This window comes from Sphaeramia orbicularis, chromosome 1 (assembly GCF_902148855.1).
Source record: "Sphaeramia orbicularis chromosome 1, fSphaOr1.1, whole genome shotgun sequence".
In the NCBI taxonomy this organism is placed as follows: domain Eukaryota; kingdom Metazoa; phylum Chordata; class Actinopteri; order Kurtiformes; family Apogonidae; genus Sphaeramia; species Sphaeramia orbicularis.
This window is the reverse complement of record NC_043957.1, coordinates 7,015,333-7,040,270: the sequence shown is the minus strand read 5'-3', so window position 1 is coordinate 7,040,270 and position 24,938 is coordinate 7,015,333. Positions and strand designations below refer to the sequence as shown.

The 24,938-nt window shown below is 35.5% G+C and overlaps 1 protein-coding gene across 1 annotated transcript in view; it reads left to right on the top strand.

Annotated features, from left to right (window-relative positions):
* cacna1ab (calcium channel, voltage-dependent, P/Q type, alpha 1A subunit, b) overlaps window positions 1–24,938 on the top strand; it is a 331,651-nt gene that overhangs the window by 186,843 nt on the left and 119,870 nt on the right. The window contains 8 exon segments of the mRNA XM_030154455.1: window positions 1,482–1,594; window positions 5,833–5,945; window positions 11,358–11,489; window positions 11,893–11,965; window positions 12,952–13,072; window positions 14,372–14,439; window positions 15,101–15,207; window positions 19,165–19,318. Of these exon segments, the coding sequence (XP_030010315.1) occupies window positions 1,482–1,594; window positions 5,833–5,945; window positions 11,358–11,489; window positions 11,893–11,965; window positions 12,952–13,072; window positions 14,372–14,439; window positions 15,101–15,207; window positions 19,165–19,318 (881 nt within the window).

Sequence of the window (24,938 nt, the reverse complement as noted above, 5' to 3'; positions counted from 1 at the left end):
CAGGTCAGATTTAGGACCACATATGACAGTGCTCCGGGTCAGATTTAGGACCACATATAAAAGTGGTCCAGATCAGATTTAGGACCACATATGAAAGTGGTCCAGGTCAGATTTAGGACCACATATGAAAGTGCTCCGGGTCAGATTTAGGACCACATATAGAAGTGGTCCAGGTCAGATTTAGGACCACATATGAAAGTGGTCCAGGTCAGATTTAGGACCACATATGAAAGTGGTCCAGGTCAGATTTAGGACCACATATAGAAGTGGTCCAGGTCAGATTTAGGACCACATATGAAAGTGGTCCGGGTCCGATTTAGGACCACATATAGAAGTGATCTGGGTCAGATTAGTGCTGTTCAAACTGTCTGTAACAGATCGGATACAGGTCACATATGGACAAAAAAATCGTATTTAATCGTATTTTAAGATTTCATCAGAACATGGCGTCGTGTATCGTCTGTATCCAGTCTTATCATTAGTCCTGCGTGACCTTTGACCCTGAATCCTTGTCCAGTCAAACTCGTCTGAGGCTGAACTCCTTGTCCTGTCGTGTCTCTTTCGTCCTTTTCCAGTAGAATTGATGCCCTCTCTCTTACGTCCACAGTCTGATTCATCTTTTTCCACTTCAGTCTGCTGTTTCCACCTCCACACACAAACACTGCATTTGGAATTTTCGGGTTTTTAACCATCTGACACATGGAGCCTTCCCTCCACCGTCCAAACCTCATGTTCTGCTCAGCTGCTTCGGTTCTTCGCCTTTGAATTCCCTTCATTGACCCTTTTCTTCCTTCTCTCCTTCATCTTTTCCCTCCTGTCGTCCTGTCTGATGGTTCATTGGATCACTGGTTTTATCCACACTGTGTATTTTGAAAAAAAATTTGATAGTCCACTGTAACTCTATCTTACTTGTGTATTTTATTTTATTTTGTTTTATTTTGTTTTATTTTATTTTATATCATTTTTATTTCATTTTGTTTTATTTCATTTTATTTAATTTCATTTTTATTTCATTTTATTTTATCTTATTTCATTTCATCTTATTTCATTTTATTTTATTATATTTCATTTTATTTTATTTCATCTAATCTTATTTCATTTTATTTTTTATTTCATTTCATTTTGTCTTATTTTATTTCATTTGATTTAATTTCATTTTAATTTCATTTCATTTTATGTTATTTTATTTTGTTTTATTTCATTTTAATTTATTTTATTTTATATCATTTCATTTTTATTTTATTTCATTTTATCTTATTTCATTTCATTTTATTCTATTCTATTTTATTTCATTTCATTTCATTTTATGTTATGTTATGTTATTCTGTTATTTTATTATTTTATGTTATTTTATTTTTTCCTGCGTACTTCTGACCTACCTCGTGTTCTACGTTTGCACCAAACCCTTATCCTGATGTGAACCCTGTTTACTTCCATGAATCTGATTCTGATGCTGTCTTCTCACTCTTTCCTCTTCACAGTCTATGCAGAGTTTATTTTCCTGGGTTTATTCATGTCGGAGATGCTGATTAAGATGTATGGTCTGGGTATTCAGCCCTACTTCCACTCCTCGTTCAACTGCTTCGACTGCGTGGTGAGTTTACACAAAAACATACAAAACACAAATTCATCACACGCACCGAGTATCCAATCCAAATCCAACTCCTCATTTAATCAAACAGATTTAGGGTTGTTGTTTTGTTTTTGTTATTTTTTTCATTTTGCCCTGCAACAGATGAACAGTGACACAAGAGAATCAGCACTGCCTTTATTACCAATGAATGTGCAATAACTGTGCATTAATTTGTGGTGCTGTCATTGTTGTTGATGCTTATTGGTAGATTATTTTATGTAACATCCTGACATGGAGAAGACCTGGAACACTGATTTATTAACCCATAAAGACCCACTGTTACTTTTGGGTCAGTTCCCAAATACATTTTTCCTTTCTTAAGTGATTTATCACCTTTTATTTAGAATATTGTCATCTGTATTTTGCCATTTTTCAGTGTAAATTATGTATTTTCCAATATTTAATTTACTGATCATGTGGATTTTCATTAAAATTCAGATTAAAGTTCATGGTTATTGTATCGAAAACACAAAAAACTGAAGAAAAAGGGACTATTTGAGCAAAATATAATATACCATTAGCTGAACATAAAATGGAATGAAATCATTTTGCAGCATCAGTATCTATTGTAGATTACATTTTTACTGCAGTATTTAACCCACTGGTTCAAACCTTTTTTTTTTTTACTCCTGACCCCATTTTAACATCACAAACTTCTGTCGACCCCAGACATTCAAAACAGTGACTTTTTTTTTTTTTTTTTTTTTTTTTTGCTAAAATTAATTTGTTTTTGATCCTGTAATAGTTTTCTATCCTCTGTTTCAAATCCAGGTTAATTTTAGAGGACATTTAGTCCATATCAGTGTTTTTCAGTCTTGGGTTCAGGACCCCGTGTGGGGTTGCCTGAAATTTCTAGTAATTGATAATAATAATTTAAAAAAAAAAAAAAAAAAATTACTAATAATGAATCAGAGCCAATCCCAATCCATATCTGAACACAAAATGGAATGAAATCATTTTGCAGCATCAGTATCTGTTATAGATTCTATTTTTACTGCAGTATTTAACCCACTGGTTCCAACCTTTTTTATCTCGTGACCCCATTTTAACATCACAAAATTCTGCCGACCCCAGACATTCAAAACAGAGACTTTTTTTTGGCTAAAATTAATTTGGGTCAGTTCCCAAATATATTTTTCCTTTCTTTAGTGAATCTGTGCCATATACGGTGAATCGCTTGTACCTCACTACGCTACCGTGCTTGCACATGCAAATACACTGGATATAAACAACAGAACACAGGAGGAAAAGTCCCTTTTTTTTTTTTTTTTTTTGAGCCAAACCCTACACGCCTCTGTTTGAAGCCGTTAAACCAGGGGTCACCAATCCTGGTCCTCGAGGGCCGGTATCCTTCACGTTTTAGATGTTTCCCTCTTCCAGCACACCTGACGGTCATTATCAGGCTTCTGCAAAGCTTGATGATAGGCTTATCATTTGAATCAGGTGTGTTGGAAGAGGGATACATCTAAAACATGCAGGATACCGGCCCTCGAGGACCAGGATTGGTGACCCCTGCATTAAACGGACGGACTGGACTGATGACATCATCCAGAACTCTCGGCTTTGCTGCGGCCATTTTATATCAGGTTCGATCCCCGATAGGCTGTGGCTGAGTTTGTCCCATGACTAAAGGGTTGGCGGTTCGAATCCTGGCTCTGCATGTCCAAATGTCCTTGACACTGAAGCTAACATACTCTCTGCAGCAGCCTAATGGTCAATCTGTAAGTGAAAAGAAGAATGTGAGGCACTATAAAGCGCTTTGGGGACCACGAAGGTGCATAAAATACACTATGTAAGTTCTGTCCATTTACCATTTAGGCTATTTGACAACGGAAAACACCACTGACTAGCATTAGCAACATTAGCCTGGAAGCTAACGTTAGCATGGACACAAAACAAATGGCTCACACACACTTTAGCTCATGTTCCCGCTGGAAAGGCGCATTTCCCCTTCTAAGTTGTGTCCTTTGTTGTGTGTCGTCCCACGGGCTGGAACAAGGATGAGTCTCAGGTACAAGTCCAAGGCACATTTAGTATGAACGGAAACAAAATTCAATCCGGTGGCGGATCAGTGTCGGCTGGATGCTCTGCTCAGTCTCCACCTGAACACCCAGCTGACACTCATCCACCACCGGATTGTATTTTCTTCATGTTCAGGTAGAAAATATTTGGTTATTTCTATGTGCTGTGTGTTATTTGACTGTGACCGAGCAGAGCATCCATCTGTCACTGATCCACCACCTTCTGATACATTCATAAAAATGATTAGACCACCTTTGTTTTCTTCAGTTTCTTGTTCATTTTAATGCCTGCTCCAACTAAAGGTTCAGTTATTTGGACAAATATAATGATAATAACAACAATAGCTCAGAGTAGCAGAATTTAACAGCTGACATGTATCCATTTAACATGTTTTCTTGATAATAACCAAAATCCCTTCAGTTCTTCCATCAGTATCTGTGTCATTGTACTGACAAAAACAGTGCTTTTATTCTTTCCATGTTTTCTTTTCTGTCTGTTTTAGTCACATGACACACACAGGAGTTAGTGCTTGAATGTATAACCACTGTTTATGATGACTTTTGATGTTCTGGTATGTGGTGATCCCTTCAGTGCAGATGCTGGAATGACCTTATGCAGCCTGTGTCTCATTGTACAGTTCTGCTGTTTAGCTTCTGTTAGCACAATGCCAGCCCACTGTAGCTAACTTTAGGTGTTTCCATGTTCACTAGGGAGCCTCTGAACATCCAAATGAGTCATATCTGATGATGAGATAAATAACTGTATTTTACACCAGTTATTGACATATATTGATTGGATTAGTGGATCAACAGGTTATTAAACAGTTTAGATCAGTAGATGGTTGTGTTTTTTGAGGGTTAACCCTTTATAGATCTCTCACTGAAATACTCTGAAATTCAAAATTTCAATCTTAGTGTCTTGTTGGGCATCGTCATCTACCTCCTCGTCTGTTACCGTGACAACAATCTCCTTACTCTTGCCATAAAACATCCAAGCAGCACTTGCTAAAAAGTAAACACAATTGTTATAAGGTCAAAAACTGCCAAAAATCACTCATATTCACTATTTACAGCTTCCAAATGTCTATAAACGCTCTCTGAATCACTGTATAGTTTTATAACACCAACATGCTTCTGGACCTCACTGAGGCACGGGATTGGACCCATATATAATGTTGGTGGTAATGACCAAAAATAGTCACTTGCCTGATAAAGGGTTAAGGTGATACTGGTGTAGGTAGCTGATTGATGGATTGATTGATTGATTGATTGATTGATTGACTGATTGATTGATTTAGTGATTTATTTGGAACATGCCATGAAATTTAACATATATGTGAACAAGGAAAACATGCATAATACAAATATCAACAATCAGAACAATCTTAGACAGAAGAACAGCACAGTAGTTCCATTTACATTTACCTGAAAAGGGGTGGGAAGAAGTGCAACTGATTAAATCCCACCCCCTCTCCCTAAAATATTACTAATATATATATCCTTCTTCTATTTACATTACTCTTTTATATTTATATATCTATTCACACACACACATTCATCCATACACACATACATACGTTTATACTAGGGATGTAACGATTACCGGTATAACAATAAACCGCGGTAAAATTGCCAATGGTTAGTATTAGCTTTTAAATTCTAATTATCACAATAACCGTGTTTAATTACCGCACTCTTCATGAGAAAACGCCAATGTAAAGATATGCTTTTATGTCAAATATTTGAGTACAGTTTTAATTTATTACAATTTTAATTGTATATACCTTTTATTTGAAACCAATATTCACTTTAAAGTCTTTGGAAAGGTTTGTTAAGCATCCCTGTGTTATTTATGCAATAAATTATATACATTTTTCCAAATCGGATTTTATATATTTTTTGTGTTTTTTGTCCGTTTGTGTTGATATAGTAGGTTAAAGTGAAAAAAACACTAGAAAAGCACTCAGAGAGTGCAGACCTCTGCCAAGGCAGATCAGTGAACCTCCACAATATCTGCATTTGAATAAATACCTAAAAATATCGATGCAGTACTTCTTAATATCGATACAGTATTGTGAAATGAAATATTGCGATATATTGCAGAACCAATGTTTTCTTACAGCCCTAGACATGTCATCATGTTTGTTGATGGTGTGTGTTTTCTTTGTGTGTGTCCAGGTAATCGTGGGCAGTATCTTTGAGGTGGTGTGGGCTACCATTAAACCAGGCACATCCTTTGGCATCAGTGTGCTCCGAGCTCTGCGACTGCTCCGAATATTTAAAGTTACCAAGTAAGTCTTCTGTTTCTGTTTCTGTGTTTCTGCTTCCAGGTTTTCTCTCACACCTTATCCACACTAACACGATCATTTTGCAAAACTATCATTTTGGTTTAGTCCACATGTAGGCAGTATTTCAGGTCACTGAGGCAGATGTTTCAGACATTAACAACTTCTTTGGATTAGATATGAACAAAATAGATAGAATATTATTATAGCGAATACTGTGAAATACTAGTGGAAGTCAAGGCAAATGTATTTGTAGAGCACCGTTCATACACAAGGCAGTTCAAAGTGCTTTACAAAGGCACAGAAACACATACAATTCCACTGGATAGTAGCAGAATAAAACATTAAACCAAAGGAAAGTGCAGAAAAGATGCTTCACTCTGACATAAACCACCGCCCCTGGGCTTACCTGGCTCGTCGTGTGCCCCTGGGACTCAAAGAATCCCATAAGTTCTTTTTTTTTTTTTTTTTTTTTTAAACATATAAAACAAAGAGCATAGTCCTGTTGTATGATACAAAAGTCAAACAAACAAATAACATGCGGAACAAACCCCCCTCCTCTGGCACACATCCCCTCCAGATTACAGGAAAGACAAGAATAAACAAATAAATAAACAGTAAATAAATACAAAATAGAAGTACAAAATTCCCACTTTAAATGTTACTAAAATAAAATATAATAAAAATAATAATATTAATAAGTCAAAACTGCACACGCACACCAATTCTGTGTCATACAATACTCAGTGGGGGTGGGGGGTGGGGGCACTGACCTGCCTTGGCAGGGGTCTATGCTTTCCGAGTGCTTTTCTAGTTTATTTATTTATTTATTTATTCATTTGTTTATTTAGCAGGGACAGTCCACATTAATGAACATTTCTGTAAATGTGCCAGTATTAGCAAAAAAGCTGTTTTTCAACTGTTGTCCCTGGGTAAGATGTAAAGTGCCAGCGTTCATAAAATTAGAAACATTTTAAAAACTAGAAAAGCACTCGGAGAGCGCAGACCTCTGCCAAGGCAGATCAGTGTGTCCCCCCCACCCACCACCACCACCACCACCACCAAAATTTAATCATTTGTTCCTTGTGCCAGTATCAACATTTCCTGAAAATTTCATCCAAATCCATCCATATCTTGCTAACAGATAAACAAACAGACAAACCCCGATGAAAACATAACCTCTGCCGTCATTGGCGGAGGTAGTTAAGGCTCCACCCACACATTCCATAGCATTAGTTCACATATACAGTATACACAGTTAACCTTGAAGTATTAGTACAGACACCTACAGAGACACTGGTGCATGGGCAGGTGGTAATGCAGTGCAAAACCGAGAAAACTTGATTCCAGTGAAAATGAATATGAACTATGGATACAAATTATTGATTAATCCATTGATCATTAGTTGGTTGACCTTATCGACTGATTAATGATTAATTGATAGTTGATGAATTGTTTACATCCCTAATATGAACAGTTTACCTGGTTGGAAGCAGCTGTTGTTAGTGAGGTGCAGTAGTGCAGATTATCCAGACTCACAGGAGAACACATGTAACGTGCATCAGCAGATCTGTAGGGCTCTAGTGTGTACAGAGTTTATTTGATTTCAGCCAGTTTTTAAATTCAGTTGTGAAGGTGAGAATAGTAATAATAATAATAATAATAATAATAATAATGATAATAATAATAATGATAATAATAATAGCAACTACAAAAGCACTCGGAGAGCACAGACCTCCGCCAAGGCAAATCAGCCCCCCCCCCGATGACCACCAAAATTAAATCATTTGTTCCTTGTGCCAGTATCAACATTTCCTGAAAATTTCATCAAAATCAGGCTACAACACCCCAATGAAAACATCACCTCCGTTGTTCCTCTGTAGGAGCTAAAAAAACCCCCAACATTTTATCTGTATAGCGCTTTTCATGGAACTCAAAGACACTTTACATACAGCAGATAAAAACAGAAACCAAACACATTAAAAATCGAGAAAAAGCAGGTGCAAAAGGCAGGTATATGAATATAAAACAATTAAACATTAAAAGCAATCTTAAGTAAATGACTTTTTAAAAGGGATTTAAAGGTGTTGAGGTCAGAGCAGTATCGGATGCGAGGTTATAATAGTTTTGGATCTTTCATTCTAGTTTAGTTTATTTAATTTTGACTGTTTTTCTCTAATTCAGTTTTAATTCGTTTTTACAGCAGGTTTGATAGTTTTTATTAGTTTTCGTTACTTTCTAAATGCTTAGTTTTAGTTTAGTTTCAGTATTAATTTTAGTTTTGTCGTATCTTTTCTCTTCTTCTCCGTCGTATTCAAATAAATCCCAGACAGGACTCTGCTGCTTTCTCCCAACTTTAGTCTCCATGTTTCCAGGTAGAGTGGGGACCAGAAGACGACTGGAAACCACAAGTGAACACAAGTGACGGACCCTTAAATATCATATGGTGCCAGCAGCTAAAATTGCTTGAGGGAAATAAATCAATTTTATATCAATCCGACATTGACAAAGATGAAAAAGAAGGGAATTTTATCCATAATTTTTATCCGTTTTAGTTAGTTTTGTAAACACACAATACAGTTTCAGTTAATTATCGTTTTTTCTTTTAATTATAGTTTTTATTTATTTCCGTTAACGAAAATGTTTTTACAATTCTAGTTTTGGTCATTTTGTTGGTTTTCGTTAACGATGATAACCTTGGTCGGATGGCAGGTGGGAGAACCCCCCCAGGTTCTTATAGTTCTATCATTTTCAACATTTTTGTGCCTTAAAACAGCATTTACATGTGGAAGAGAGACCCAGATATAGAGAAAAATGAAAACTTTGCTAAATATCCGTATTAGTGGGAACAGGGTGTTAGTCGCTGTTACACACACACACACACATATACACAATAATGATGACAAATCAAGGTTGTGGCGTTGCTAAAAGACAGTTTTTTTAGTGTTTTAATTCCAAACTCTCCTCACTGTCATGACATCTGAAGAGTGCTGAGGTTTTCGCCGCTTTGATGCTCCCTTCAGGAGAGTTTTTAATTGGATTTGGCTCCTGCACATTGTTCTGTTTCGTTCGTGTGTACCGTTGCCGTTCCTCGTCATTCAGCTCATTTGGACAGATCTCACTTGAAAATGAGACTTCAACTCTCAGAAGGGCAACTTGTTAAAATAATGAAATAAAGCTGTTTTTTTTTATGCGGTGATTACCACAGGCTCTGAATTCCCTGTGCAGTTGGAGCTGTGCTGGAGGTTATCGCTGTTATTGTCTTTAAATACCCATTCTGAGGCTCAGCTTCAGCCATTTTAGATTCATCCAGACACGATCAAACAAACAAATCATCTCTGCACTTCTATGAATAAAATCCTAGTGTTGAGAAAATCCAATTAACTGATGGGAAAATGTTTAGTTAAAGTTTATTTGTCTCAAACTTTGAAGTGAAAAAAGAACAAAATGATAAAAGCAAGAAATCAATTACATATGCTCCCATTAATGGTCATTAATCACAGAAAAATTAATGAAATAAATAAATTTAACATAAATGCACATATGTATCAATTAGGGCAGCACACTGAAAATTGGAATTGTTATTTACTTCGGAAAACTTAGGAAAGTATTTGCACTTAGAATTGTTAGTAAATTCTACAAGGGAGATCATCAAGTAAACTTAACTTACAGATATACGCTTATTTTACGAAAAAACCTCAGGTAATTTACTGATGATTATTAACTGAATTCATTAAATTTGACTTTCTCCTTCTTTGTATGTTTTACTCAGACTGAATGCTTTGAACTGAAGAATGCTAATGCTAATGCTACTTAGGGGTGTGTATTTGCAAGAATCTGGCGATATAATACAAATCACAATACTATGATCGCGATACGATATATCACGATATATAATGATACTGTTGAAAAGGCAATTTTTTGTTTGTTTCTTTTTTAAAAACGATAATTTCTTGGAAGAACTGAATTACACCAGAAATCTGCACAAATACTAAACACATTTTTATTTGATCAGAACAGGATCTAATGCTATATCACCAAATGTTCCTGTGTTCAAACTGAAATTCTGTTTTACAGACATTACAGTTTAAGATCCTGTTCAAATGTTCATATTCTATTAGTTCAGAACTAACATCAGAACATTATGTTAGTTCAATCCCAACAAAGGAACAAACATCTGCCTCTCAGACAGTAAAATGTGCTTTTAGGATGCTTCAAATAACCATTATTTAATAAAACAGTGTTAAATAATAATAAATAAGATATAAACAATAAAGAAAATCAAAAAACAAAAATGAACCTCCACCATACTGAACTGAACACCACAACTGAATAAAGACCTAAAAATATCGATACAGTATTGTGAAATGAAGTGTCGCGACATATTGCAGAACCGATATTTTCTAACACCGCTAATGCTAAAGCTAATGGCTTTTCCAGGTAATTTTAAATCCTGTGACATTTTGGTAGAACAAATTTACAGGAGAGTGAACATTGGTCGCTCTACTCTGATCCCAATCCACCACACGCTTATGAAAAGGCAGTGGTATTTATTTATGTGTTTATTGGTATTAGTTTTGATAGCCCTAGTTTTAAATTATTTTGATCTATGTATTTTTATTCATATCCAGTCTTTCAAACATACAAGAAGTAAGACAAACACTGAGACATATAACAGAGGTATAAGACGCCACAAAAAAGAAAAAAAAACATAAATAAATAAAAATTAAAAAAAATAAAAATGAAAGGGTTCCATTATGTAATTACCCCATCACTTTGTATACAGCACACATTATCCCGAGTCAAACTGCATTATCAGCTGTTCTACATAAGAAATAAAAGGACGCCATACCACATTTAACTTCCCCATTGATCCATTCAGTGTGTTTCTGATTGTTTCAATTTTAAGGAAAAACCCAGTTTTAAATGAACCAGGATTTCCATCCATTTTTTCATATTGTCAGTAGTCCCTTTTCCATTGGACATCTGCGCAAAACTTTACCGATATTTACTAAACGTCAAAAAAACAGAAGTGCGTAATGTCGGTTTTTCCATTAAATCACAAATGCGATGATTCGTTTATTAACAGGTGTGTTAATCTGATTTATTATAATCAGATTAACCTGTACACATGCAGGAAGACACAAATCCAGGTGTGTTAATCTGATTTATTATAATCAGATTAACCTGTATACATGCAGGAAGCCATGGGAGTACTGGGGACAAACCCAGATGTGCTAATCTGATTTATTATAATCAGATTACTGCTGTTATCTGATAAAACAGATCAGATTATACTGTTTACATGATCAATAACAATCTGATTACTCCAGAAATCAGATAATGATGGGAGTATTGGTTTGGATGTAAACAGACTCAGTGCCTCCTGCTCACTTCCGGTGTTTTCTTCCTCCTCAGATACTGGGCTCCTCTTCGGAACCTGGTGGTTTCTCTGCTGAACTCCATGAAGTCCATCGTCAGTTTGCTCTTCCTCCTCTTCCTCTTCATTGTGGTCTTTGCCTTATTGGGCATGCAGTTGTTTGGAGGACAGTAAGTAAAAACACCTGCCTTTATTCAAATGTAGGACATATACTAGATGGACTAGCAGGAGCTCACATACGTGTTCGTGTTCGTGAGCTGTTCTGAGGTGGGGACTGGGTTGGTGTTATGCCATGGCTAAGGAGGTAGAGCGCGACGTCTAATAACCGAAGGGTTGGCGGTTCGATTCCGGCTCTGTCCCAGTCATGTGCTGTCATGTCCTTGTGAGAACAAATAAATAATGGATCCATTGTATGCGCTTTGAGTATGAGTTAATAGAAAAGCACTATGTAAATCCAATCTGAGGTATAAACCTGCTAAAATACCAACAAATAAATGTTGATAGAAAATTATGACCTAAAACTCTTGGCCTTCATCTATGTTTGTACTTGTTTCACTCTTTCTTTCTTTTCAGATTCAACTTTGAAAATGGAACTCCGCCAACCAACTTTGACACTTTTGCAGCTGCCATAATGACAGTGTTTCAGGTAGGAAATCCCTTTTTTAATAGTTTTTGGTATCCTCCATGTGTTTGATAATGTTAAATATCCTCTGCAGTGATTAAAATTCAGCCAAATTATCCAAATTGAGCTCCATGAGCGTACGCACACTCTGACTCCAATGTCGTTGCAGCTCTTTTGGATGGCTGTATTTAATGAGGCCCATTGTCGTCATGTCATCAGTTTGTCAGATGGTTTGTTCTGCTCGGACCACGTCTGTGTGTCTGTGTTCTCACTATTCAGCTTTTGTCAAGAGTCATTTGTGTTGCATTATTGTCTTCAATTGACTCAGAAGCTGGAAACAAGTGTGTGTGTGTGTGTTTTTCTTTCTGGTCTTCTCAGTTATGATGTTAACCCTGTAAAACCTGACCCATTCAAAAATAGCCACAAATTTCAGATTTTTTGAAACTGAAATGTTTATTAGCCCTTTTTTATTATTATTTTTATTAATTATTAATTTTCTATACCCAATATTTGGAACCAATATTCACTTTTAAAATCTTTGAAAAGGTTCGTTAAGCATCTTTGTGTTTTTTATGCAATAAATTATATATATTTTTCAAATCGGATTTTATATTTTTGTGTGTTTTTTTTGTCCTTTTCTGTTAATATAGTAGGTTAAAATGAAAAAAAATAATAGGCAGTTGATGTAAATGAAGTTTTGCTGGAAAAAAAAGATACCAAACATGGGTATAGTAAACATTTCTGCATATAGTATATAAAGGCAAACTCAAAAGTACTGAAAAATGGCCAAAATAGGCTCAGAGCCCTGAAGGGTAAAGGAACGTATTGATCTGGTTGATTAGATAGAGGTCTCAGAACCTGGCGTTGCAAATATGATACAAATAGTTTTAAAGGGTTAAAAAAATCTGAATGTAACACTGTGACTGTCGGCATTTTGCAGAAAGGGACGCTGTCTGTTCGCGTGTATTTTAAGTGGTAACGTCGATATTTGCGTTTTCTTTGGGCTGTAGATCCTGACCGGAGAGGACTGGAACATGGTGATGTACGACGGCATCGAGTCCCAGGGAGGAGTGAACGACAAAGGAATGGTCTTCTCCATTTTCTTCATTGTGCTCACACTCTTTGGCAACTGTATCCTGTCTGTGTTTAATATAGACTATAATATTTATATGGACTTTGAATATTTTCTACAAATACAATGTTCTATACATGGGATAATATCTTCTTATCATGATAATTAATTAATAACAGTAATATCTTATTTTATACGTACTACTATGTTATAACTAGATATTCACTTATTCAGATAATGTTCTGTATTTTCTGTTTAAATGCATAAATTGAAGAAGATATTTTTAAGTTTTGCTCCGGATTATTCCACAGATGTAACCTCTGTGGTGGCCCAGAAGTGCAACAGCCCAAAATATTATCCATATAAGAAAAAAAAAGACAACAGCCCATAAAAATGATCCATTATAAGAAAAAAAAGAGAACAGCCCAAAAAATTATCCACTATAAGGAAAAAAAGACAACAGTCCAAAAAATTATCCACTATAAGAAAAAAAGAGAACAGCCCAAAAAATGATCCACTATAAGAAAAAAAGAGAACAGCCCAAAATATTATGCACTGTAAGAAAATAAAGAGAACAGCCCAAAAACTTATCCACTGTAAGAAAAAAAGACAACAGCCCAAAAACTTATCCACTATAAGAAAATAAAGAGAACAGCCCAAAAAATTATCCATCAGCATAAAAAATTATCCACTGTAAGAAAAAAAAAGCCATCATCCACCTTTTCAATTAAGGGGGCATTATTTACCCGAAAGGTCTCTTGCTTTAACAGTAAGGCCACCACAAAAATAAAAGCATAGGCTGAAAATTTTTAAGGCCTTGAGCTAATGTGGCTACTGCTATGGAAGTAACCCACCAGAAGTGGAGGTCGGTGCGCTAAAAATAAACTTATTTTAAAAATATATAGTGGATAATTTTTTAGGCTGTTCTCTATTTTTTCTTATAGTGGATAATTTTTTGGGCTGTTCTCTATTTTTTCTTATAGTGGATAATTTTTTGGGCTGTTCTCTATTTTTTCTTATAGTGGATAATTTTTTGGGCTGTTCTCTATTTTTTCTTATAGTGGATATTTTTTTGGGCTGTTGCACCCCTGGGCCACCGTAAACCTTTAACACAGATACACTGGCTTTTCGTGTTTGTTCTACACTTCATTTTCTTGTCGATTTCAGTTCCCCTGAAATTATAATTCCTTTGCCTGGGCTCAAACACCTCCTGTAGACTGTAAGGGATCATATTATGGTCTGTTCGTTGTCTAGTATGGTCTATATTAGTGGTTCTTGGTTATAGTGTCTTTTTGTGCTTTCAGTTTCCTGTTCCTGTTGTCCTTGCATCTATATTTCTCTTAACGCCACCAACACAGACACCCTGCTGAACGTCTTCTTGGCTATCGCTGTTGACAATCTGGCCAACGCCCAGGAGCTCACAAAGGTATTTAGGAAACTGAACCAAGATAAACCATTTTAGACTCAGTTTTATTGTGAAAAAAAAAAAAAAAGGAGTTTTAGTATCTGCCATCTGGGCTGTTGAATAATACACAGAACGTTTTCTTTTCACCTGGAAGAACAGACCCAGGGCCAAAATAACACAAATGCTTATTATCTTCTGCTGACACTTAGTTCAGGTCTAGGTTCACAGTGTTATGTGTCTGCTGTACGACACTGCCCCAACGTGTTCATCCTATTACTGTGTATGTGTTTCATCACTTTCAGTAGATCTTATCTTGGATATCTATATATTTTTTACTAGTTTTATCCAATCCAACTTTATTTATAAAGGACTTTAAAACAACCACAGTGGACCAAAGAGCTGAACAGAAGAATAAATAACAATCGAAATAACAGAGTAAAATACAAGATTAGATTAAAACTGTAAAAAATAAAATTAAAAAATTATAATGAATAAATAAATAAAATAAAATAAAATAAAAATACAGAAGAATATCTTGAATTTTACCTGTATCTTTGTCCAGCTCTTTGTGTTGTCGTGACCTTAACGTAATCTGTGACATGTCAGATTCTCAGCCTGTTTTTTTAACCAGGTAGTTTATTTAGAAAACAAAGGGAAATGATCATGTGTTCGACTCCAACAGGACGAGGAGGAACAGGAGGAGGCAGCCAATCAGAAGACAGCTCTGCAAAAGGCCAAGGAGGTGGCAGAGGTTAGCCCGCTGTCTGCAGCCAACCTGTCCATCGCTGCGTGAGTACACACACACACACACACACGCACAAACACACACACACACACACACACACACACACAGTGTCTGCAGCCAATCTGTCCATCGCTGCGTGAGTACACACACACACACACACGCACAAACACACACACACACACACACACACACACACACAGTGTCTGCAGCCAATCTGTCCATCGCTGCGTGAGTACACACACACACACACACACGCACAAACACACACACACACACACACACACACACACACACAGTGTCTGCAGCCAATCTGTCCATAGCTGCATGAGTATACACACACACAAATATACACTCACACAAATACACACACACAAATACACACAAATATGCACACAAATATACACAAATACACAAACACACACACACAAATACACACAAATATACACTCAAATACATACACACACACAAATACACACACACAAATACACACACACGCACAAATATACACATATGCACAAATACACACACAAACACACACACACAATGTCTGCAGCCAATCTGTCCATTGCCGCGTGAGTACACGCACAAACACACACACACACACACACACAAACACATACACACACACAAATGCACACAAACACACACACAAATGCACACACACGAGTGCACACGCGTGCAGACTTGCATAAACCCACAAATTCATGCAAGTGCAAACACAAGTATTCATACCAAACATGCACACAACCATCAGTAATAACGTAGAAAGTCTCACACACACACACACACACACACACACACACAATTGAAGACTAAGTAGCTGTGACTCAAACCTTCATAAAACACAACATTTCCACAGCCCTTAGAAATCCTGCTTTCCAAACATTTGATTGACACACATTCTTGTACACATGACACACACACACACACTCCGTTGCGCTCTCTCTCCCCGTTTTCGTCCTCTAAAACGTGATGAAGCGGTTGTTCTAGGAGTGAAAGGCACAGATTCAAGGCTTTGTGAAGTGAAAAACAGCGAGAGGCGGGCGGCCGCTCTGTAAAATCTGCTCCTGGCAGCGAAAAAGCGCTGACAATAAAACATCCAAACGATGTCAAAAAACCTGCTGCTCTTTTAGACGCCACCACACTGTTCAGCCGCTGCAGAGAGCTGCTGTTTGACAACTAGCGTAGAAGTGGTTTTGTACCATGTGACGCTCATCAGTCACGTATTTGTCAATCATTCAACGAGGTCATTGACTCTACATCAGGGTTCTCAAACTCATGTTCTTTCAGGTTCCACATTCAGCCTGATTTGATCTGCAGTGGGCTGGACCAGTAAAATAATAACAGAATAACCTGTAAATAATGACAACTGCAAATGTTTGTCTTGTTTTAGTGCAAAAAAACCCAATAAATTATGAAAATACTTACTTTTATGAACTATCTAAACAAAAAAGATGTGAATAACCTGAAAAAAATGAAATTTCTGAAGAAAAATCATTGCAATTTTAACAATATTCTGCCTCAACTTATCATTTCTACATTTGCATTATGGATCAGATCTACAAAGACACTAAACACTGAGGAACAGGCAGAAAAGAGTTCAAATTGGGCTGAATTTTCTTTAGACATTTCAGGTTGTTCAAATTTGTTCAGATTATTCACATTTTATTGTTACAGGATAGTTTGTAAATGTAAATATTTTCATAATTTAATGTTATTTTTTACTCTCAAACAAAGACAAAAATTTGAAGTTGTCATTATTTATAAGCATAATGTAATATTTTTTTCACATCAAACCAAGAAGTCATTCTTTTTTGTCGGTTCTTCTGCTGTTATTATTTGACTGTAGATCATATTGGTCTGTAAATTCATCCCAGGGGTCGGATTGGAACCTTTGGGGGGACGCATTTGGCCCCGGGATGCATGTTTGACACCCTTGGTCTAAATATTGTGGCGTTTTTTTGTTGTCTTTAAACTTTTTATTTTAATTTTTTAAATCACTTTTACAGTGCAGTAACAAAAAAAAACAAACAAAAAAAAAACACAATACAACAAGGGGGGATGCTGTTCCTTACGCACTCATCTGCTTTTCCGCATCAGGTCTGGTACCAAGAATTAGTGTCCTTGAATTTGGTCCATTTCTCCCATCTTCCATTAAAAGTTCCCACCTTAATCCTCAGATGAAATGTTATTTTTTCCATGGTATATATTTCCTCTACAGAACAGGTGTCAAACATGTGGCCCGGGGGCCAAATCCATGTTGCCTTCGGGGAACGTAGGAACTAAAACAATTCAGACTTGTTTTTCAAAATTCAAGATCAAAACTTACATTTTCAGTTTCAAATTTTAATTTTTTCATATACAAAACTTATGGCCCTAAATTGGCCCCATAAAACAAGATATGCCCTCTCACATATTAAATCCTGCATTTTATTGAACTTGATTTTTATTAAGAGAAGTGTGTGGTGTTTTAACTATAAGGAAATATATACTGAATCTAGTAGGGCTGGGTATCATGGCCAATTTCCATAATCGATTCGATTTCGATTCATAAGGTTCTGTATCGATTAATCACGATTCGATTCGATTCAATATCGATTCGATTCTGTATTAATTGATTGACTCAGAGTAATTTAGTGATACCAAAGTACAATTTTGAGTTGTAACCTGATTATTTGACTACCGCAGTCATGCAACACATCAATACTGGGATCAATATTGGTATGGGTAGCGTAACGGTCGGACATTGTCGCTCTACTCTTCCTCTAACTCCATACTCAGCCATAGGTGATAGTATGGATCCAAGTTATTCCAAGAACGACCGGCTTCCGCAACTCACCGGGCGGCCGCTTCCTTCACACTACGGGTTCGAGTTTGAGGCCGGAGGACCTCCAGTGGAGGAGGTTTCCCCTCCGCGTCTTTTCCGTGTCTTTTTCGAAAGTGAGACCAAGTCTTCCTCAGGGTTCGCAAGACGGAGCCGCCCGCAGTTCCACGTTCTCCTGGTCCTGCCCTGAAAAATCAGTCTCATCCACTATTAATCAATTACGCAAAATTAAAATGAGATTGATCTAAGATCGATTAAATCGATTTTTTTACCCAGCCCTAGAATCTAGGGATGTAACGATTACCAGTATAACGATAAACTGCGGTAAAATTGCAGACAGTTAGTATTACTGTTTAAATTCTTACAATCATGATAACAGTGTTTGATTACCGCATTTTTGGGGGAAAAAACCCTATGTAAAGATCTGCTTTTATGTCAAATATTTGAGTATAGTTTTAATTTATTACAATTTTAACTGTATTTACCTAATATTTGGAACCAATATTCACTTTTAAAGTCTTTGAAAAGGTTTGTTAAGCATCTTTGTGTTATTTATGCCATAAAGTATATACATTTTTCAAATTGGATTTTATATATTTTTTTGTGTTTTCTGGCCTTTTGTGTTTTTATAGTAGGTTAAATTGAAAAAAATAATAGGCAGATGAAATAGATAAAGCTGTGCTGAAAGAAAAGATCCCAAACATGGGTATAGTAAACATTTGTTTATATAGTATATAAAGGCAAAATCAAAAGGACTGAAAAACGGACAAAATAGGCTCAGACCACTAAGGGTTAATATTTGAATGTTTCTGCAACAGAAGGAACATTGTGCCTGTTGTTTATTTGTTTGTTTGTTTTTTTAAATACAACTTGGTTAAATTAATTTTAAGTGTGTGTATTAGTACTTTTTGAACATTTTGAGCACAATTTCAATAATACCGCGATAATAATGATAACTGTGATAATTTTGGTCACAGTAACCGTGATATGAAATTTTCATATCGTCACATCCCTACACTGAATCATTTAAAAATATATATATATATATTACTAATTTTCTTTTTAATCAATTCCTAGAGCACCTTTGTTGAATTTTGTCATTATGACAGGCCTGCATGTTCTACCTCTGTCTGCTGATGGTTTCCACTTTAACCCCTTCACGTCTGCGTCCAAACAGGAAGGAGCAGCAGAAGAACCACACCAAGGGCAACAAGTCCGTCTGGGAACAGAGAACCAGCGAGATCCGCAGACAGAACCTGATGACGAGCCGCGAGGCGCTCTACAATGAGATGGAGCAGGACGACTGGAAGGTGGGAGGGGAGGGCGAGGAGGTGAGCAGCCCCACCCCCACCCACCCCCCCGGAATCCACACGAATACACATATATATACAGTCTACTCCTGATATATATGGTGGATGGTGTTCTCAACCACTTAAAGGGACATTTTCACCCATGTTCATTTCAAAATCTATCCATCCCATAATACTTTCATAACTCCAGTACAGTGGTACCTTGGCTTGTGAGTTTGATTTGTTCCATGGTCGAGCTCATAACTCTCAATTTCCTTGTATGTCAAATCAGTTTTCTCTGTCGAAATTAATTAAAATACCATTAATCCTATCAATCCATGTCAGTAATTGGTGTAAAATACAGTTCTTCATCTTTTCATGGTCATCGGATATGACCATATTTGGACATTCAGAGGCTCCGTAGTTACCATGGAAACACCGTCATCTTCTACACATTGTTTGATACGGAAGCGTATTGCATTCACGCAAAAAAATAAATTCGGCTCTGTTTTTCTGAATTAACAAGATAAACAGCTGCTTAATTATAACAAAATATTCCTCCAGTCCGGCCATGATTCCGTTTGTTTATTTTTTTCCTAGTAACAACTACTTCCAGGTCAGACAACTGAACTATATTGAAAATAGCGAAATCGGATGAAACGGTCATTATCCATTTTTTCCATTTTTCATTTGAGCACAAAATCAGGAAATGGAAAAATGAACCGTTATCCGTTTATATTTTCTGGTTTTGAAAATGAAATACAAAAAAAGTTGTTTTTTTTGTTCTTTGATTTTTGGTTCTAAATTGATGAACGAATGATACACAGATTTTTATAGACATAATGTAATATTGTTTTTTTTCCCACATCAAACTTAGAAGAAAATATGTTCTTATTCTTTTTTGTCGGTTCTTCTGCTGTTGTTATTTGACTGTAGATCATATTGGTCTGTATGTGGAACCTGAACTAAAGTGAGTTCCACAGCCTTGACTGTGGAATTTTTACACTTTGTAAATTCATCCCAGGGGTCGGATTGGAACCTTTGGTAGGCTGCATTTGGCCCCCGGGACGCATGTTTGAGACCCCAGGTCTATAACATTGACTCACAACTTGTTGAGGCCCTCCTAAGTCCAGGTACCACTTGTACATAGTCATGTTCCCAGAATGTTCCCAGAACTTTTCTATGAATATGGAGAAAAGTTTAGTTATTTTTTTTTTTTTAAATTGCATTACTTTCCAGGTCATCTGTGCATGGTGCGTAGTTGCATGCCGTCCTGCTTTTTGACCACTGCGTATTCTGGGGCATGTGGCACTAAAACAGATGTTTTTATTCCAGGGTGTAATGTCCCTTTAAGCATCTTTAAGTCTGTGATAGAGTGTTATTATTGCGCTAGCTGCTGCTATATGGGACGGCTTGAAGCTGCGTGCTTGGGAGCGATGCATTATTAAAGTGGGGCATGCAGAGAAATCCAGAGCTGAACCCAAAGAAGGCAGCGGACTCTAAAGTGGAGCGGGGTGAAGTCAAGCACACTGCAAAAAAAAAAAAAAAAAAAAAAAAAACATCCTTTAAGGATGAGGATCAGGAGTTGACTGGATATGGCTCGGCAAGCGGTACGCTCACAGCTGGACTTCTGTTCTCATTTTGTGGAAAATTCATGACAATTTTAACCCTTAAAGACCTAAACGTCCTCCTTTAACCTAAACCATCTACTGATCTAAACTGTTTAATACCTGTTGATCCACTAAACCTATTCATACATGTCAATAATTTGTGTAAAATACAGTTCTTCATCTTTTCATGATCATCAGATATGACCCATTTGGACGTTCAGCGGCTCCGTAGTTACCGTAGAAACACCGTCATCTTCTACAACATTGAGTCACCAGTAAAACCCATGGAGTTGGATCAATGACAGTTTTATATTTATTAAATAAGGAATAAAATGAACCAAAGTTTTTAAAAACATTTACAAAATCCTACAAAACATGAAAAAATATGCAAAAAAATAACCAAAATCAAGTAAAAAAAAAAAAAAAAAGACAGTGAAAGTAATGAAACAGATGCATAAAAATGAATAATAAATCAACACTGAAATGAAGAAAAAAGTAAAGGAAGTCAACATAATGAGCAAAAGCGAGTTAGAGGATTAATAAATAACCGAGAAAATAAGTAATAAAATGAACAAAAAGAATAAAAAAATTAAATATTGATTCACCAGTAAACCCATGGAGTTGGATCAATGACAGTTTTATATGTAATAAGTAATGAATAAAATTAACAAAAATTAATAAAAACTTTTACAAAATCCTAAAAAAAACATGAAAAAATAAGCAAAAAATAACCAAAATTAAGTAAAAAAAAAAAAAAAAAAAGTTAACAAAATCAGCCAAAGTAATGAATAAATTACATAAAAATGAATAGTAAATCAGCAGTGAAATGAAGAAAAAAATAAATAAGGGTCAGCTTAATGAGCAAAAGTGAATTAGAAGATGTACAAAATAATAAATAAAAGAGAAAATAAGCAATAAATTGAACAAAACGAATAAAAATTGAAATATTGATTCACCAGTAAAACCCATGGAGTTGGATCAATGGCAGTTTTATAGTTATTAAATAATGAATAAAATGATGAAAAATTTATAAAAATGTTTACAAAGTCCGCAATAACATGAAAAAATAAGAAAAAAAACAAAATTAAGTAAAATATGAACAAAAACATCCAAAATAATGAAACAAATACATACAAAATGTATAATAAATCAACAATGAAGTGAAGACAAAAGTAAATAAAATCAACATAATGACAAAAAGCAAATAAGAGGATTAATAAATTACAGAGAAAATAAGCAATGAAGTGAACAAAAAGAATAAAAAATTTAAGTATTGATTCACCAGTAAAATCCATGGAGTTGGATCAATGACAGTTTTATATGTATTAAATAATGAATAAATAGAACAGAAATTAATACAAACTTTTACATAATCCTAAAAAAACATGAAAAAATTAGCACAAAATAACCAAAATTAAGTAAAAAAATGCATAAAATAACAAAAATATGAACAAAAACTGCCAACGTAATGAAACAAATACATAAAAATTAATAATAAATCAACAATGAAGTGAAGGAAAAAGGTAAATAAAATCAAAATAATGAGCAAACGCGAAGAGGATTAAGAAATAACAGAGAAAATAAGCAATAAAATGAACTAAAAGAATTTTTAAAAAAAAATTAAATATTGAGTCACCAGTCAAACCCATGGAGTTGGATCAATGACAGTGGATGGACACACTGGGGTTATGTTCAGTTATTGTTAATTTTACTGAAAAAGTCACTTTTTCTTGAGTTTTCTCTGTTTTTTATATAATAACCCTCAACTTCCCTCTGAGCTTTAATGAACATCTACATGATCAGTGAATTAAACATAGGAAAATACATGATTTACGCTGAAAACGTGCGAAATAAGGAAGATAATATTACAGTCAATAGTAATAAATCACTTAAAAAAAAAGGTAAAATATACAGAAAAACTAATTTGGGAACTGACAAAAAAATAACACTGGGTCTTTATGGGTAAATTTTAAATTGTTCATGTGGAGCCAAAAATGACGGACTGTTTGCCGAACTGTGTATATCTGTGGCTCAGGGAAGGGGCGGGGCCAGGGCAGGGGCGGGGCCAGATCCAGCGGGAGTAAACATCAGTGTCAAACATTAAAGTTTCACCGATCATTCCTCAAATTTTTTACCTTAAGAGCTCTATTTTATGGAAGTGTTTACAAAATGTCAGTATCACTTGTAGACAAGTAGATATAATCAATATAATCTAAAACCAAACAAGGACGAAAATATGTAAATGCACTATTAACTTTAATAATAATATTTGTTCAGACTCATATGTAAATGCACTATTAACTTTAATAATAATAATATTTGTTCAGACTCATATATGTAATTCCAATTATTAGTCAAATATGCTCTATTATCTGTATTTATCACTTCACTTATAATACGTCTGTTCATTAACAGTTTATGTGTCACTGCTGGATCTGGCCCTAATGCTGAGTTTATTCTCGGTGAATTCAGATGTAAATCAGGTAGAATCGACCTGATTAAAAGTCAAAGTTGACTGAGAATAAACTGCTATTGCTTCCAAAACATCATGTAAATGCACCTTGGTTTTATTTTTTTTCCATAAGTTCAATACGTTTCTACCTGCATGTAGTAAACTGACTAACAGTTAACTCCTACATTTTTGCAAATACATGATGTTTTGCTTCATCACAGCACATTTCAACTTTGAGTTTGATGTTATTTTGTGTTAAATCCATCTGCAATTAACCAGTTAACAGTGAAGCTCCTGCCAGTCTACTGCACAGATGCACCATTTAACAGGGTACAATCCTTGAAAATGATTGAATTTCAATGTTGTGTTTTCAAGGTCTGGAAAGTGCTTGAAATTCGAACTCTGTAGTCTCTTTTCCATTCACCCTTAAATTGCGTGAATATAACTTGCGTGTAAAAATTTGTCAAATGGAAAAATGCCAAAACTCCCATTTTTGCTCTTGCAAGAGGTGTTTTTTCAGACATAGCACAAATGGTATATCACACAAAACTGCAATGGAAAGACCATTGTCTGCAACTAGAGTCACATGAATAAAAATAAACAGATGTTGACAGACGTTACAACAAGAGAAGAAGAGTTTTAAAAGAAACATGTTGCGGTATGTGTGGACACACCAGGAAACGGAATCATTTTCTAATTTAGTACGAGTAATATATAATAATAATAATGAATATAACTGTAAATCAACACCATATTTACGTTCGTGGCCATGTTTATGGAATGACTTCTCGTGTCATCTCGCAATAATAAATAAACAAATCATCACATTTGTGATTTAATGGAAAAACTCAACAGCGCACACATCTGTTTTTTCAACATTTAGTAAATTTCTGGAAAGTTTTGCGTATATGTCCAATGGAAAAGTGACTTGTGATGTGATTTTATTTATTTATTTGTAATATTAACTCAAGCCAAAGCTACTCACAGAGAAGTGATACATTTAGGAAAATAAAACTTTTGGTGGAAAAACTAAATTCCCAGGTGTTCTCAGGTCGACTCCAGGTACATTTGTATCTTAATCTTTGTCTCGGTGCCAGTGTGTCTGAAGAACACCGAGTGGATTCCCTTTTTTTTTTTTTAGATAAAACTTTGTGTTCTCCTTTAATTTCTAAACTTTTTTCGTACTATGAAACATAATTTTAGATATTTATAGAATACTACAATGTAAATCATTGTGATAAAAAGTGGGAAAAAAAATCATCATGACTACATGCATTCCTGTTGATAATGTATTTGCAGACACAACAAGCCCCGCCCCTCACACGTATATTGCCCATTATAAGTAAAAGGGAAGATTTTAAAACATCTTTAAAAAGTTGTACTTTGACCTACTTTTTCCAAAATGTAATCACATATATTCTGGGTCACTGGTAATCTATAAACCCAATTAGGTATGAATTCAAACAATAGTTTTGCTGCGAAAGTGTAAACAAACAAACAAGTGGTTCCAGGGACAACAAACTCCGCCCCCTTACATGTATTATTGTGTATTTTGGCGTCAGTCCAGCTGATGTCATCATGTCTATGCATGTGCTGATGT